The 16,365-nt window shown below is 39.6% G+C and overlaps 1 protein-coding gene across 1 annotated transcript in view; it reads right to left on the bottom strand.

Moving 5' to 3' along the window:
- Positions 1–7,914: 7,914 nt before the first annotated feature.
- Positions 7,915–16,365, bottom strand: part of fech (ferrochelatase) — a 38,678-nt gene continuing 30,227 nt past the window's right edge. The window contains exons 10-11 of the mRNA XM_036587690.1: positions 14,424–14,483; positions 7,915–11,477 (exon numbers count right to left, since the gene is read on the bottom strand). Coding sequence (XP_036443583.1) covers positions 11,343–11,477; positions 14,424–14,483 — 195 coding nt within the window. The 3' untranslated portion in view covers positions 7,915–11,342. The remainder of the gene's footprint in view (positions 11,478–14,423; positions 14,484–16,365) is intronic.

Here is a 16,365-nt window from a genome sequence, read left to right as displayed (position 1 = left end):
AAGAATTTAGTCCGTGTCCAACCAAAACTTAACATTTAAATTAGAGCATTGCTACAATATTTAGTTTTTTTAAAGCATGATGATCATGTTAAATAAAAATGAACTAAAAATTACAGACGTATTCTTTTTATGCCATCGAACTCATTAGACCTTCTTTGAAGGTCTAGAAGGCCCTGAGGGTTCCCCACTGACAGGGATACAGCAAAAATGTGGACCATCTGGGGGACCCAAAGGACCACTTTGAGAACCACTGTGTTAGTTGATGTAACACAATAGGCAGGGGAGGCCCATGGCAACCAGGCCCCCAAAAATATTAACTGAGCCCCTGATACAATTGTACACCCATGACTCACAGAATGATCCATACATCAACACCGCACAGACCGAACTGACGGCTATTTACCTCCATCTTATCCACAATGCAGCTCATCCATGGTAACTGTATGTAAAGGAATCCTTCATTACCTGAATCATAATATATTCATTATTTGTAACTCTAAAATCATAAACAGGTAGTGTAAACATTTAGGTTAATGTTAGATACTAGTAGTTTGAATGGCATAAACTGAGAGCATCAAATTGTTTGAGATAGAGAGAGATAGATAGAACTTTATTGATCCCAAAGGGAATTTGCAGTGTTTCAGTAGCAAGACATATAATTGCACATAAACTTAAATAAAAAAATAATAATAAAATAATAATAAATAAAATAATAAAAATAGAAAAAAGATAAAAATAGACATAAGTTAAAGTCAACATAAGTTGACACATAACAATTGCAATTAAACAAGCAAATTACATTGGGTAAAATTGCCGAGTGCTTGGTGACGTGCAGCTACTCCATCCCATGGAGATTATAAATGCTGCGTGAACACCTGTGTCAGCAAGGGGTGCATCTTAAAGTAGCGGAATTCCCCCATTAGAAGTCTGTTTGAATACTTTTGGACAGATAGTATAGCAGTTCTTTCTTATATAATCGTTTCCTTTTAATAAATTATATTTTATGTGTAATAATTGGCACTATACTCTCACATCTATATTCTTTAATATTAAAAAGAGGAATTACACTAATTTCTCAACATTTTTTCAATCATCAAGATGTAAACAGAGTCATTGAGTGGTTTGGTATGAAATGTTCTTTTCTAGAGGAACTTATCGGGTCAGAATTGTTCACAGTGGTGGTGATAGGAACCAGACGTCTAAAGAGCTTAATGTCTCGAAAAGCTACACTGTAAGTTATTACATGAAATATTCCAGTGGTAGAAACACACACTGTTCTGTGTGAGTTTGAAATAAGGTTTTGGCTTAAGAAGTATTTTGAAAATACATATGAGGCAGAGATGTACACACAGAGCATTGTAATACAATACATGATTTTTTTCAGATTCATCACTATTGCTGTCATCAATATTCCGTATAAAACTCAGAGGACACGTGTAGTTTCACTGGTGGTTCTGGATAGTGAATAAAATGTCTATATTTGTGTTGTAGTCATGGCGACCCCTGGTTCCTATCACCACCACCGTAAAGACATCTGAACCATTTCACACCAAACCACTCTGAATCACTCTGTTTACATCTGAAACATTGAGATTATGCAGAAATTTAGAAAAATCGGTGGAATTCCCCTTTAAGAGTTAAATAAAGTGTGGTTACTAACGTCCATTAGAGCTCTGTATTGTGGAATACCAGTGAGATGTGCAAAGTTGCCATACATTAAATTTTCCAAGCAGGACTGAGACGCAGATCTTTCCATTATACTCCAAGGACCTGCATGGAAGTACAGATCTAACCTTGGACACACAGACGCGCTCATACCTCCCTCATCTTTATCCTTAACCAGCGTCGATACATAACTCTGCAACCTTTTCAGCGCTCTTCAAGTGGCTTCCCTTTGATTTCTGTCAAACTCTCTCTCTCTCTCTCTCTCTCCCCCTCTCTGGCCCCTTCACCCCTCAGTTGCTGGGGCAACCAGCATTCATGTCCCGCTCTTATCCGCTGACATTTGGCTTCCCATTACCTGTGAGAGAGATGGGCGAGTGGAGATAAGGCGTGGCATTAAGAAATATGGCTTTGTTCCAAGTCACAGACTTACCGCTGTCAAGTGCTACACACCCATCAAAGCAAATGTTGACAGCATCCATTGAAGAGAGCCAAGCGCTTCAGACTGCGCTGAGAAAAGGCCAAAAAATATTGCTCTAAAATCCAACCAAAGGAGGCACAGAGCTCTGAAATACCTTCAAACAACCATACAGCAATCAAAACTGGCAATAACACACACAAACATACACACACACACACACACATATATATATATATATATACACATAAACTCACTGTCCAGTTATCTCCTCCTCTGACCACATAGTTTCACTTTGTCCATCTGTTTCGCTGCATACTTTGTTACCCTGTTCTTCAGTGGTCAGGACCCCCATGGACCCTCACAGAGCAGGTACTATTTGGGTGGTGGATCATTCTCAGCACTGCAGTAACACTGACGTGGTGGTGGTGGTGTGTTAGTGTGTGCTGTGCTGGTACGAATGGATCAGACACAGCAGTGCTGCTGGAGTTTTTATACACTGTGTCCACTCTCTGTCCAGCCTAGTTGTAATACATAAAAAAAGTTCTAGGTAATCAGAACTACAGAAACGGGTTCCAGAAAGGCTTCTTTCCATTTCTGAAATAGGGGTGTGGTTATGAATAACCTTTTTAAAAGAAAGTTCAAAGAACCTCTACATACTGTAAAAGTTCTAGGCAGAACCCTTAAATTGGTGTACACTCTCAAAAAGGTGCCAAAAATGGTTCGAAGAGCTACTGTGGGTTCCTAAAGAACTGTCCAATGGAGGGCACGTGTGAGTGTCAAGAACCCTTTTTTAAAGAACCTCCACATAATGTAAAGGTTCTATGAAGAACCATTTTTTTGCGTGACACCTTAAAAGAACCACTTTTGGTCCCTAAAGAGGCTTTCAGTGGATGGTTCACTAGAGAAATATTTTTGTAAATGAGACTTTTGACTGTGAAGAACGGCCACAACATGTAGAGGTTTTTGGAACGACCCCTTAAATTGGTATAGAACCTTTATTTTAACTGAAAGTTCTTTAAACGTTTAGACGGTTCTTTGCACTAAGATTTCTTTTTCATGCATGGTTATTTAGAGAACCAACCGTGGTCCTTTAATGGCATCACTCTAAGAACCCATTTTTAAAAGTAGAACCCTTTACACCATATGAATATTACTTTAAAAAGTTTGTTGACACTTACAGATCTACTTTATGAACATCGTTATTTTGGGAACCAAATGTGTTTTTATTATCTATGCACCACTTGTAGCTCCTGAAGAAGCTGGACAACCTCAGCAACCATTCATTTCCAACAAAAATGTTTATTTCAAATGACAAATTCACAAATCACTCAAACCATTTTCTCAGTTTTTTCCAAGTATGTACAGAATTCATGTCTCAATCAAAGCTATATTCAACATGCTAACGTCTTAACGTCAAGTTCACGGAAACCCCTCACCCAGTCAGTAGTCTCAAACATCACATCTCACAATTTCAAGCGGCTTCACAGAAATATTTCACACAGTGTCTAAGAAGGATAATCATGAACGGCTATCATTAAAGGGGAATTCCACCATGTTTTTAAAATTCTGCATGATTAAATGGTTGAGATGTAAACAGAGTGATTCAGAGTGGTTTGGTGTGAAATGGTTCAGATTTCTTTAGAGTGGTGGTGATAGGAACCAGGGGTCGCCATGACTACAACACAAATATATTTTTATTTATTTATTTTATTTTTATTTACTATCCAAAACCACCAGTGAACCTACATGAGTCTTCTGAGTTTTTCATATGGGAACTATTGGGACTATTTTGCCTCACAACACCCTGCATGTATCCCCCCATCACGAATACATTCTAAAAAAATACATTTTAGGCCCAAACTATCCTCAAAACTATCGTATAACAGTGTCTCAGACATCAGGCAGTGAATTTATAACCATTACCTGTAGTAACTTTCTGTGAGGGAGCTTTTAGAGGTGGACGTCTGGTTCCTATCACCACCACTGTGAACAGTTCTGACTCTAAGTTTCTCTAGAGCAGAGCGTTTCACACCAAACCGCTCTGAACGACTCTGTTCACATCTTAAAGATTTAATTAAGCAGAAAATTTGGGAACATTTTGTGGAATTTCCCTTCAACAGCTTTTGATCAGGCTAATGTGAATATGTCAAGAAACGTCACAGTCCGGAAAACTAAACAGCTACTGGAGTTAAAAAAGTGCTTTGCTGACAATTTCTTACGCAGACTTTTTAACCTCTGCAGTAAACAGTGCGGAGGAGGATGATATGTCTGTGACAGATGCATAGGCTGGTTTCTCTCCAGGATGCAAACAAAAAAATCACAATCTTACCACTAAAACAAATAGAAAACATGATATTGATCTAATTGTAAGAAGAACATAAAGGTTCACACAGAAGCTTCAAAATGATTAAACCAAAACGTTCTGAATTTGGGAGAGAATCCAATCAGAAAAACAGAAAATTAAAAATTTTTGATACCTTCTTTTAAACTGAAAACTGAAAAGGAGAACAGTTCAAACTAGAAATACAACTGTATGCAAAAATGTTACACTCTTCTGCACATTTTAATGCACAATTGATGTTTATTTGCTGAATTTAACACATCGGAAAAAACTAAAGCATAAAATGTGAACTGTGAAAAAAACGACAGGAGATTTTATATTTTAGTTTTATCCCCAATATGTTAAACTCATTAACTGTGGAATAAAATTGAAGTGTTTTCCCGTAGAGGGTGTGTTAACTTTTTCACTTCAGAAAATCAACAAATCACATCATTAGATCAGGGGTGTTCAAACTTACGACTGTAAGTATGCAGTGCTGGACGTGGGTATATTTACTGACCACAGTGGACTGCAGACTAATATATGTAATATGTTTACAGAATGTCATTTCTAAAGCCAATCAGCAGTCTGGGTTCTGGGACAAGCGTTCTTATTGGCTCGCGGATGCTCATAAAGCCGACTACTCAAGTATTTAAATTTGGTATTGAATCAGAAGGAGTTTTTCGATACCCAGTAGTACTAAAGGTCTATATGGAATTTCGATACCCAGCCCTGTAAAGACGGTTCTGTTGTCGTTCTTTCGTTATTTTCTCTTAGTCAGGGGCGGATTCACAAAAGTCTTTTAAGAAAGAAATTCTTCTTAATGTCTTTTTTTACCTTCTTGTCTTCATACTTGAGAATAAAGTTAAGAGATATTGTTAATCTTCAAAGAACTTTTAAGAATTCTCTTTAGCTTTAAGGTCATTTCTGAGAACAACTGTGATGACAGACTCAGAATCGTCTTAAGCCCTGTTGGAGCTGGTAATGTAATCTGCGAGTTTACTGGCAGATTAATATGGGATGAAGGATGTGTGTAATTTCTCCAAATTACCCCAGACAGCCCAGACAGAAACGTCATACGGACACCGACGTCAGTGTTATGCAGCATTTTCCACGCTTTTGAATAATTACATCACTAAATGGCAAGAAAATGAAAAAAGATAAAAATTAATACAAACAAAAAAAAAAAATAAACAGAGGTTCTGGTTTTGTTACTACATTACTGTGATGTTGATTCAAACTATTACTGAGAGAGCTCCAAATTATTTTATATACACTGTTAAAAGTGACGGTTCGTCACGAGTTCTTTAGTGCAGAAAATGATTCTATATAGAACCGTAAACTCTCAAAGAGAGTTTCCATGATTAAAGAGTTCTTTACATCATTAAATGTTCCTTCAGATTGATGGAGGATGTGTTGTAGATGGTTCTATATAAAGCCTTTTTGAAAACGGTTCTATATAGCATCAAAAATGGTTCTTCGATTGTTATGATGTCAATCCTGTAACAACAGAAGAACCCTTTTTCAAAACCATCTACAGCACATTCTCCATCAATCTGAAGAATGATTTCATGATGTAAAAGAACCCTTTAATAATGCAAAGGCTTCTTTGAGTGTTCATGGGTCTATATAGAACCATTTTCTTTACTAAAGAACCCTTGAAGAACCATCTTTCACTCTGGAATTACTTAACAAACCTGTAAAAACTACACACGGCTCCCCAAGTAAAACTAATCCAGCTCCAACAGAGCTGTGCACTGAGGAAAACCTCTAAAACTAACTTCTAATGAGTTTCAGAAAACAGAACAGCTAAAAAAAGTCCTCAGTCATCACTTCTGCTCTTTGTTTGTTACGTTTTGAATGGTTTTCTTTCTTTTCTCCGGCGCTGAGCAGATTAAACCGGACCGGTCAGGTTCACGCTAATAACGTTTCATGCAAAGTGTATTTCGCGTTGTTATGGTAAGCTGTGAAACATAACGTGAGAGACAGACTGCGTGATCAATAACGCAGCCGAATTTAGTGAACAATTAAGATTTTCTTCACACTTTTTTCCTAAGACTTAAAATCTTAACTGTGATCTTGTCATCTTAATAGCAATGACGGTGGAAGAAACGGACAACAGCAGCTCTGATCTATTTTAACTGTAAAGAAGACTAAGTTTTCTTACTCTTTTAAGAATATTCTTAGGAACGTATCAGTGTTTGTCTTGAGACCCTTCATAAGCTTTTTTTGTTTCTTAAGGAAGCTTTTGTGCATCTGGCCCTGATCTTCAACTTAAATGTTCTCTGTCCAACATGCTACTTTGCAAGACGTCTGAGAAACAGGGCCCAGAACATCTCCATGTGGCACTGACAAGAAATAAACACACAGAGAGCACAAACTTAAATTGTGCGTTTTAACATCTAGTAGTCACACAGAGGCTTTACGATACGGGCGATGTGCGCGTACATCAGCGAGACTGTCAGAGCGAGAACCAGTATGACTTTAGTTGGACTCAGTGTTAATACACACTATACAATTTAAAAATGAAGGTTCCACAAGGGATTCCATTGAAATTAGGGTTCTTTTAGGAACCGTGCAAGTGAACAAAGCAGGGATTTCCTTAAGATTTCCTTAAAGAACCTTTGCAAGCTCTGCAGAACCCCTCAAAAGATCTTCTAGGAAGAAACAAGAAACGGATTTGGTCTATTTTAACAGTAAAGAAGACTTTCTTCAAATTTCTTGCACTTTTATTGGAGAGCTGCGTTTCAGAACATTCTCATGAACTTAGTGTTTGTCTTGAGACCCTTCATCAGCTTTTTTTCTTTCCTTAAGGAAGCTTTTGTGCATCTGGCCCCTGGTTTTCCATGTCTGTTACCATCTTAAATCTCTATTAATATTAACACATAATATACAATTTAAAAATGAAGGTTCCACAAGGGATTCTACTGAAATTAGGGTTCTTTTAGGAACTATGCAAGTAAACAGCCTTGGTCTATTTTAACAGTAAAGAACACTTTTGTTGGAGAACTGCATTTAAGAATATTCTCATGAACTTCTCAGTGTTTGTCTTGAGACCCTTCATAGGCTATTTTTTTTCTTAAGGAAGCTTTTGGGCATCTGGCCCCTGGTTTTCCATGTGTGTTAGAGCACCAAGACCATCTTAGATGTTCTCTAACACAGCACTTTGCACAACACTTCGGAGAAACAAAGCCCAGAACATCTCTATGTGGCATTGGCAAGAAATAAACACGCCGAGACCAACTTAAAATAAAAATAAATTGTTCATTTTTAACATGTAGTAGTCAATGCAGAGGCCTTACCACATAGGCGACATGTGCGTACATCAGCGAGACTGTCAGAGCCAGAACCAGTTTGACTCTAGTCGGACACTCATAGTATTCATACATGCTATACAATTTAAAAATGAAGGTTCCACGAGGGATTCTACTGAAATTAGGGTTCTTTTAGGAACCATGCAAGTAAACGTCCTTGATCTATTTGAACAGTAAAGAAGACTAAGATTTCTTACTCTTTTAGAGAACTGCATTTAAGAATATTCTCCTGAACTTTCTCAGTGTTGGTCTTGAGGCCATTCATAGGCTATTTTTTTTTCTTAAGGAAGCTTTTGTGTATCTGACCCCTGGTTTTCCGACTTTTCTCTAACACTAACAAGGCCCAGAACATCTCCACGTGGCACTGGCAAGAAATAAACCTGCTTAGAACACAAAATAAAAATAAACTGTTCATTTCTAATGTTTAGTAGTCAACGTAGAACCCTTACGATATGGGCTTCTATTGATTATAGATTCTATTAAAGTTAGGGTTCTTTTAGTAAGCATGCAGGTAAACAAAGCAGGGATTTCCTTTACATTTCCTTAAAGAACCTTTGCGAGTTCTGCAGAACCCCTCAAAAGATCTTCCAGGAACATTTAGTTTTTCAGAGTGGGGTTATTTGAGTGTTGAAAACAGGAAAATATAAGTGCGCCTGGCTTTTGAACACAAGCTGCATCCAGGGAGTCAAAATATCCTATTGTTCTCTCTCTCTCTCTCTCTCTCACTCACTCACTCACCACATCCCTCCCTCCAACCATCTCTCTGTCTACTCCAGTCCTCCCCACAGTCAGTCTTTCCCACCTCTTGAGAATCAACGTTCATTCTTTCATTTCTCTCCCCTCCTCCTTCCCTCAGAACTGCACCATCCCCCCATTCTTCCCTCCCTCCTCCCCCTCCTGCCTCCCAGTTTCTCTCACGATGGAGAAATCAATCGCTCCCCTCTCAATTAGAGGTCACACTGCTCAGTAGAGCCGGCGTCCTCGCTTTTCAATTACCAGGAGGCTCCTGCTGGCCCCTGGAGCATCCCTCACACGCACACACTCCTCTGAGGGGTTATTGGGTCCAGGACAACCAATTTCTCTCAGCTTAATCAACAGTAGCTCCGACACGCCATAGGGAGGAACGGAGAGAGAGAGACAGAGAGAGAGAAAGAGAGAGAAAGGGAATGACAAATACGTGGGATCTGCTACACTGGATGAAATTCTTTCCTACTTTATTGGCCGACGGCGGAAGACTGAATTCGAATCAGAAACAAATATGCAACAATTGACACGTTCGCCAACTCTCACTGGCTGCTTTAAATAAATAAATACCTTATCTTGCTTGTTTGTTTGTTGTTAGTGGTGTCAGCCAAACCTCATACACACACAGCAGATCTATGACGACACTTAAAAGAAGAAAGAATACATACCACATTCAATTCATATAAATAAATCAAAAACCTGGTATTGCGTTCGTTGTTAATACAACTTAAAGCACTTAATCAGCTAAGTTTATCCATGGAGTCCTCCAGGAGCCAGAGAAAAGGCACGTGACGATGTGTTGGCTGTGCGTTACCACCCCTAAGGTGGCGCTGTTGCGTTTAGTCAGCCAGGGTGGAGTTGCTTAGTAAACGCTGTTGTGCGAGCAGGAGCAGCAGGAGTCAGAGAGGCGATCTTCTCCTCAAAGTTTTTAAAGTCATTCAGGTAGTCGTGAGAAACTGATCGGCGCTGGCCAAAATGCACAATTTTGGAGAAAAAAAGGTCCTGATTATGTTGTGAGGGGTGGGGGTGAAGGGGGTGGGGGTGAGGGAAAAGGAGAGGAAGTTGAGAAACGAGTGAAATGCATTCAAAGCGGATGGCTTTGCTGAGCTACAGCCTTTAGACTACATAGCAGTGCAGTTGCACTCTGAGAAGCACTTTTAAAGGCAATTTTTACACATTTCTGCATAATTTATTGGTTAAGATGTATACAAAGTCATTCAGAGTGGTTTGGTGTGAAATGGTCTGTTCTAAGGAAACTTACCGAGTCAGAACTGTTCACAGTGGTGGTGACAGAAACCAGACGTCCACCTCTAAAAGCTCCCTCACAGAAAGTTACTACATGAAATTGTTATGAAGAATTGGACAATAAATAAAATGTCTATATTTGTGTTGCAAACATCAAAACACCTGGTCCCCATCACCACCACTGCAAAGGAATCTGAGTCGGGAAGTTTCTCGACAAGCTTCCATCCAAAGGATTTAATGCTTTAAAGAGTTTGTGGATTTAGGCTGTGGAAAAGGAAAATGTTGGTAATATTTTATGAATCTCAACAAAACTTTTTTTACATCGCATTTTTGCAAAAGTAAATTGTTCACTGTTGCTTGAAATGTTTTTTGCATAAATTTAGCATCATGTGACACATTTTCCTCATGAGAGCGTTTTTAAAAGGAACACTGAGGTTTCAGCTCTTACAGAGAGAGACAAACAGAAAAGACTACAGTCTTTCTAAACGGAAAGAGCTCAAACAGCTCTGTGTGACAGAGAAACAACCTCTCTCACGTAACGGTTCGGTTAGAACAATAAATAATAAAATAAAATGTCAGTTTGACTGAAAGGAGCTGCTGGACAGCAATGTTTTTAAACGCAGTTTCATTTTATCGCTTGCGATTTGCGTAGCAAGTCGACAGAAACACAGCTAGTGAACCACTTCACAACAAACCAATCTCAGTGATTAAATTATGCTGAGATTCTTTAAACAAACTGGAAAGTGGTCTTCACTTGCCAACAGGTGGGCAGAGGTATTTAACCACATTTCACAGAAGCATGTGTGGCAGTTTGGACCAATTCCAAAACAGCACAGCGTTAAAGTGGTGGTATTTTTCCCTAATATTGACGCAGTTTAAACAAAGCTACATCGTTTACATTTAAAATGTGGTGGGATTTTTATTTTACTGATTATTATCACTAACAGGTCATCCACCATAAGAAGGGGCAGCATAATATACAGGAACACCCCCAGGTCTAGCCATGTTATTGACCATTAACTGACCTTTACGCTGTAGTTTTAATGCATTGACTGTTTTGACAGCATCAAAGCAGTGGCTTTGGTGCTGTTGGCTACTTTCCTCTCAGTCCACCTGTTCAGAGCATCTTCAGTCATTTCTCAACTGCTAGATCTAGTGGAAACCGCAGTGATGGAGGGAGGGAGGGACTGGGAGTAGGAGAGAAGGACAGAGCAAAGTTCGAATTCTAGGACAGACATCATTTTGGCTTCCATGTAGAGAACCTATCAGGGAGAGGCACTCGCAAATACTCGGAGGAATGTTAGCAGAAAACACAAATCTTGCTGTGCTCAACTGCAGGTCCTGAAAGGCCATATATGCGTCCATCCAACCCAATTTGTCCCTCGGAAGCTCCTTTTTCACAGCTGACTGACGATGACTGGTTTAAGCAATATGACGGCACATCAGCGGCCAATGGGGACTCTCCGCTCCGCAGAGCTGTGGGCAGGGCTGGTTAACGCGAGAAATGGGATTTTTGTTCTGTTCGGAGCTCCAGGTTCAGCTTTTTTTCCTCATTTTTGTCTTTTTTTATAAATTAGGTAAGTTGTACTAGGTGTTGCTTTTCGCTATGAGGGGTCAGCGGCGAGAGAGTGAAAGGTCAGAGTTTTTGGCTGGCGAAGAAGGCCTTGGTCTGCCCGCAGGTGGGGTTCACACACAGAGGACAGCGCAGGGTGAGCTGCCGGGAGCACGGCTCATTGGACTTCAGGTGGCTCCGAACTAAATCGGCTAATGCCTGAGAAAAAGAGAGAGAAACAAACTTAAAACAGCTATTCCTAGTACTTGAAGGGGAATTCCACCAATTTTTCTACATTTCTGCATAAACGAGATGTAAACAAAAGTCATTCAGAGTGGTTTGGTGTGAAATGCTCCGTTCTAGAAAAACTTAGTCAAAACTGTACACAGTGGTGGTGATAGGAACCAGACGTCCACCTTTAAAAGCTCCCTCACAGCTAGTTATTACATGAAATGGTTGTGAATTCACTGCTTGACATTGTTTTGAGAAGGTTTTGGTCTAAAATGAATTTTAAAGCTCATTCATAAGGGAGGGATACATGCAGGACGTTGTGAGGAAAAATAGTCCCCAAAAGAAAACTTATTTTTTCAGATTTAGCACTATTTTAACATTATCGACAAAAATGCAGAAGATCCATGTAGGTTCACTGGTGGGTTCTGTCAGTAAATAAAATTATATGTGCTTTGTAGACACTGTGACTCATGGTTCCTATCACCACCACTGTAAAGAAATCCAAGTCATTAATTTACTCCACAATGCACAATTTCACATTACAAATCACCCAGAACTACAGTGTTTACATCTCAATGACTTATTTAAGTCCTATTTAAACTCTATGCATTCCTCTAAATAATACAAACTAACAACATTCAGAAACACTGATACACTACATACAAAAGAATGTGGACTAAGGTCTACTCATAACATTTTATGTGATTTATGTACCAAAAAACAGTCCTAGACTTTAACATGACCATTCTCCTCTCCCTCTTTATCCCTTAAACAGGCTGTTTTTTACTGTAAGATCGCTATAATATAAATGAACTCTGTCCCGATTGGCCGCCCTTAGAGCTGAGACACTCCTTAGAACTTCAGTATGAATGGGCAGGGCCAAACTGCTGTAGGCTGAATAGGTGGATATATGAAAATGTATTGGTACTTGTAACATCACAGAAACATTCATTCAAAACAGGCTTCGTTTGCATTTATGGACTGGGGAGCGAACAATTTGTTTTGAAACATTAACAATGTTTACATATTATGTCACACTCCTTTATTTAAAAAAGAAAGAGGTTTTCCACGAGACAGGCATTTAAGTTCCACTAACAATCATTTAAAATTAAGAACAGTTTTTTCATTATTCTGTAAATTTACCATTTTGGAGATAAAAGGTTTTGTCCCGACTTTGAATGCTATATAAACAAAAGGTGTATATTCTAAATAAAGGAGCTTCGTTTAGAATATACACCTTTTTAACACACGTGCCTTGTGGTCCAGTTCATCATAAATCATAAATCAGCCATTTTCACTGTTACCATTATTACAAACATGATCACTGCCATCAGCATCACAGACACAACCAGCTCTGGGACGGCAGGTGTAATTGGTCCTGTGGTGGGTGTGCGTATGCATGTGCGCATGTGTGGACCGCTCTCTGCAGCGAGTTGAAAGCCAGCGTGATTGATTTCATGGGTCTTTAATAAACCCAGCAGGCTGCCAGTAGCTTTTTATAACCCAGCGATGAGTTCCAGCACAGCACCGGCCAAAAGGAGGATCACACTATCGACCCCCGCTAGTGCCTCTGGCCTTTCTACTCTACTGCTACTGCCCAGAACTGACCATTACAGCACGCACAGAGAGGGAGAAAGAGAGGGTGAGAATGAAAGACTGAAAAAGAAAGAAGGAGAGATGTGCAGGGAGGAGGCCTTAGTTTAAAAGGCTACTGTCCCAGAGTTCTTCAGAAAAGTCACTGCCTGCTTCCAGCACCCTAATGAGTGCAGCCGAGTAGCTTCTCCGTCCGCATGCCGAAAAGAGTTTCACCTCTAAATGAGAGCACAGCGAGCTCCGCTCAAAGGCTGGACTATAATAAAAAGGTACCCACAGTGGGAGTTTGGTTTCAATCGGATCATGAATAAACTGCTGAAAGTTACTCTCGTTATCTGTCCTGAACTTCCTCCAGTCCCTGAAAACGCACTGATAAAGAGACCCTGCTCTCTCAAAAACAATAAAATTGCAACGTGCAAAAAGAAATTCTATTAACGAAATAAAGACAAATCAGTAAAAGTACTTTTTATGCATAATTTTTAGCCTTATATCTGCTGCACTGCAAATCACATCTTGGCAAGTAAAATCATTAATCTAATTAATAATCTATATGCCTCATTATGAGATTGTTTTAAGAATGGTCAACTTATTTCTAGATGTTTCTTCCTTGTTAACTTATTTTAATGAGAGAAATAGTCTTATGCTGTTCGCACATAATTTTGCTCATTTCAAGACATAATGCTAATAATTTAATCTTATTCTTAAGATTTAAAACAACACTTAAAACAAGTGAACAAGGCAACACAGTGTCAGTGATGCAAAGCTCTACTCTTACAAAGGACCAAAGTTACTTGAGTGCTAACAGCGCCCCCTTATGGAAAATCTTCAGCCTGCTAAATGTGAGCGAGTGAGCTACAAGCCAGATCCATGATATATAAAATGTCTACAAATAAATGGAATTATATTATAATATTCTTAAAACATGATTTCATTTGCAAAGATATATTTTCCAGTGGGTTCCAAGTTTCCTCTTAAAAACCTGTTCAAGATCTTAAAATCTCCAACTGGGTGGACTTCCATCTGTAATGTGCATGAATATGAACAGGATGGATATGATAAGGATAAATCGTACTCTACTTTGATTAGATTTAATTTCATTTCAATTACATTTAATAATTTTCATTATTAATTTAATCGTTATTTTTTCGTTCAACTTTATTTTCTATCCAGACCACAGATTTGACTAAATTATGTACCTAAAATGGTACATCATGATAATTCTTCTGCACTCCGCTGAAAATTTAGACGTATGGAATGTCTGATTTACCTTTATTGTTCCTGTGGCTGAAATAATATCACAGCCTTAGATTTGTAGCTGCTGTATGTGCTGTAATTTCTCACCTTGAAAAACAGTGGATTTCCATTGAGAGACTCTGATCTTCTGATGTTTTCAACCCCACACTGCAAAACAGAAACAAACAAACAGAGTTAATGTTGCTTTTAGTGTAACAATACCAAAGAGAGAAGTGTAAAGGGAGAAAGAGCAAGAAAGAGAGCGCATGAGAGAGAGAAAGAGAGAGAGAGAGACCAAGAGAGAGAGAGGTAAAAAGGGAGAGAGATAAAGAGGGAGTAAGAAAGAGAAAGACAGACTAGAATCGTAATTTTCCAGAAAGAGGCCAGGTTTCAGGAAAATAGATACCTCTTCACTGTAGGAAACATCGCCCTAGAGTATTCGTTACATTAGGTTTACCTGGGACTGAAAATCAGTGCCTCAGGAAACTTTGATCTGGGAGTGAATGCACTAAAAGAGAAAGCACGGAGAGTTTTATACACAATCAGGAAAAAAATCCACAGGATAGACATCCCAATTAAAATCTGGTGTAAATTTTTGATGTGGCTTTAAGTGTAATTGTGTCCATTGCACTCTATGGAAGTGAGGTGTGGGGTCCACTCAGTACGCACGACTACACTAGATGGGAAAAGCATCCCACAGAGTCTCTGCATGCAGAATTCTGCAGAAATATATTAAAAGTTCAACGGAAAAATCCAACAAATGCATGCAGCGCAGAATTAGGGCGATTTCCACTGATTATACCCATTCAGTAAAGAGCTTTAAGCTCCCGAGTGGCGCTACCGTCTAAGCGTTGGCCCTCTCATCAGGAGATCGCGAGTTCGATCCCTGGTGATGCTACAGCCGTCCGTAGCCGGGAGTCCGAGAGAGCACTATTGGCCTCGCTCTCTCTGGGTGGGTGGGATGGCCCCTCCTTCTTCCCCCATCACTCAGCGCAGGCGTCTGTTAGCTGACGTGACAGATCTGGCGGTTGGCGCTTTCCTCCGAGCGCGTTCGGCTGTCCAGTGACGTTGCGTGAGCGGCAGCTCGAAAAGAAGCGGTGGTTGGTTTCACAGGTCTCGGAGGAAGCCTGCGTTAGCCTTCGCCCTCCTAGCGTTGATAGTATCGTGTGATTGGGAGTCCTAACTAGCGGGTGGAATTGGAGACGACTAAATCGGGGAGAAAATCGGGTAAAAATTAAAAAATAAAAAATAAAAAAGAGCTTTAAAATTCAGTAATTCAAACTTACTACAATATAGAGCACTTAACACTCAAGAGCTCAGCCCTAAACCCAGTGCCCTCTGTCAGCTGGTTCTGAGATTAACTAACCCACTGACCCCTAACACACACAGCAGCCTGAGTCCGGCACTGCTGACCAAAGTCCAATCAGAGTAAGCCAAATTATCAAGCACAGTAAAAATACCTATCTGGAACATCGGGACAAAGAAACCAGAACTCAAAATACAGAGCTATCAGTCCCTAAACAGAGTGTATGAATCAGCAGAGCATCTCATCACCGTCAGAGACCCACAGCAGGGACAGATACTGACCAAGTGCAGGCTCAGTGACAACAGTCTGACCATAGAAACGGGCAGATATAGAAAATCCTGGCTGCCCAGAGAGAGCAGTGAGGTCACGACAGAGCTGCATTTCCTCCTGAAAAATTCAAATTGGCAGGAGAAAATTTCATAACAAAATTAAAAAACATTCTCCCAAATTTTGGAATTCTAACACAATCTGAAACATTAGCGGTTTTCCTTGGAGAAGGACAAACAGCATCTCTCGCTGCAAAATCGGTGGCAACATGTCACCATCTGAGGGACAGTAACACACTCCAAACCCCGACCTCACTGACCCCCCACCCCCCAAACCCCTCACTGTATACGAGTTAAATCTACTGTCTTATCATTTTTATTATTTAATATATGTTGTCCTATTTTATCCACTTACATGCTTTGAGATCATTGTACTCAAAACAGTCATGCCAATAAAGCTACTCTGAATTTGAACATT

This window comes from Colossoma macropomum, unplaced genomic scaffold (genome assembly GCF_904425465.1).
Source record: "Colossoma macropomum unplaced genomic scaffold, Colossoma_macropomum, whole genome shotgun sequence".
NCBI lineage: Eukaryota > Metazoa > Chordata > Actinopteri > Characiformes > Serrasalmidae > Colossoma > Colossoma macropomum.
This window is presented reverse-complemented; position numbering and strand designations above follow the sequence as displayed.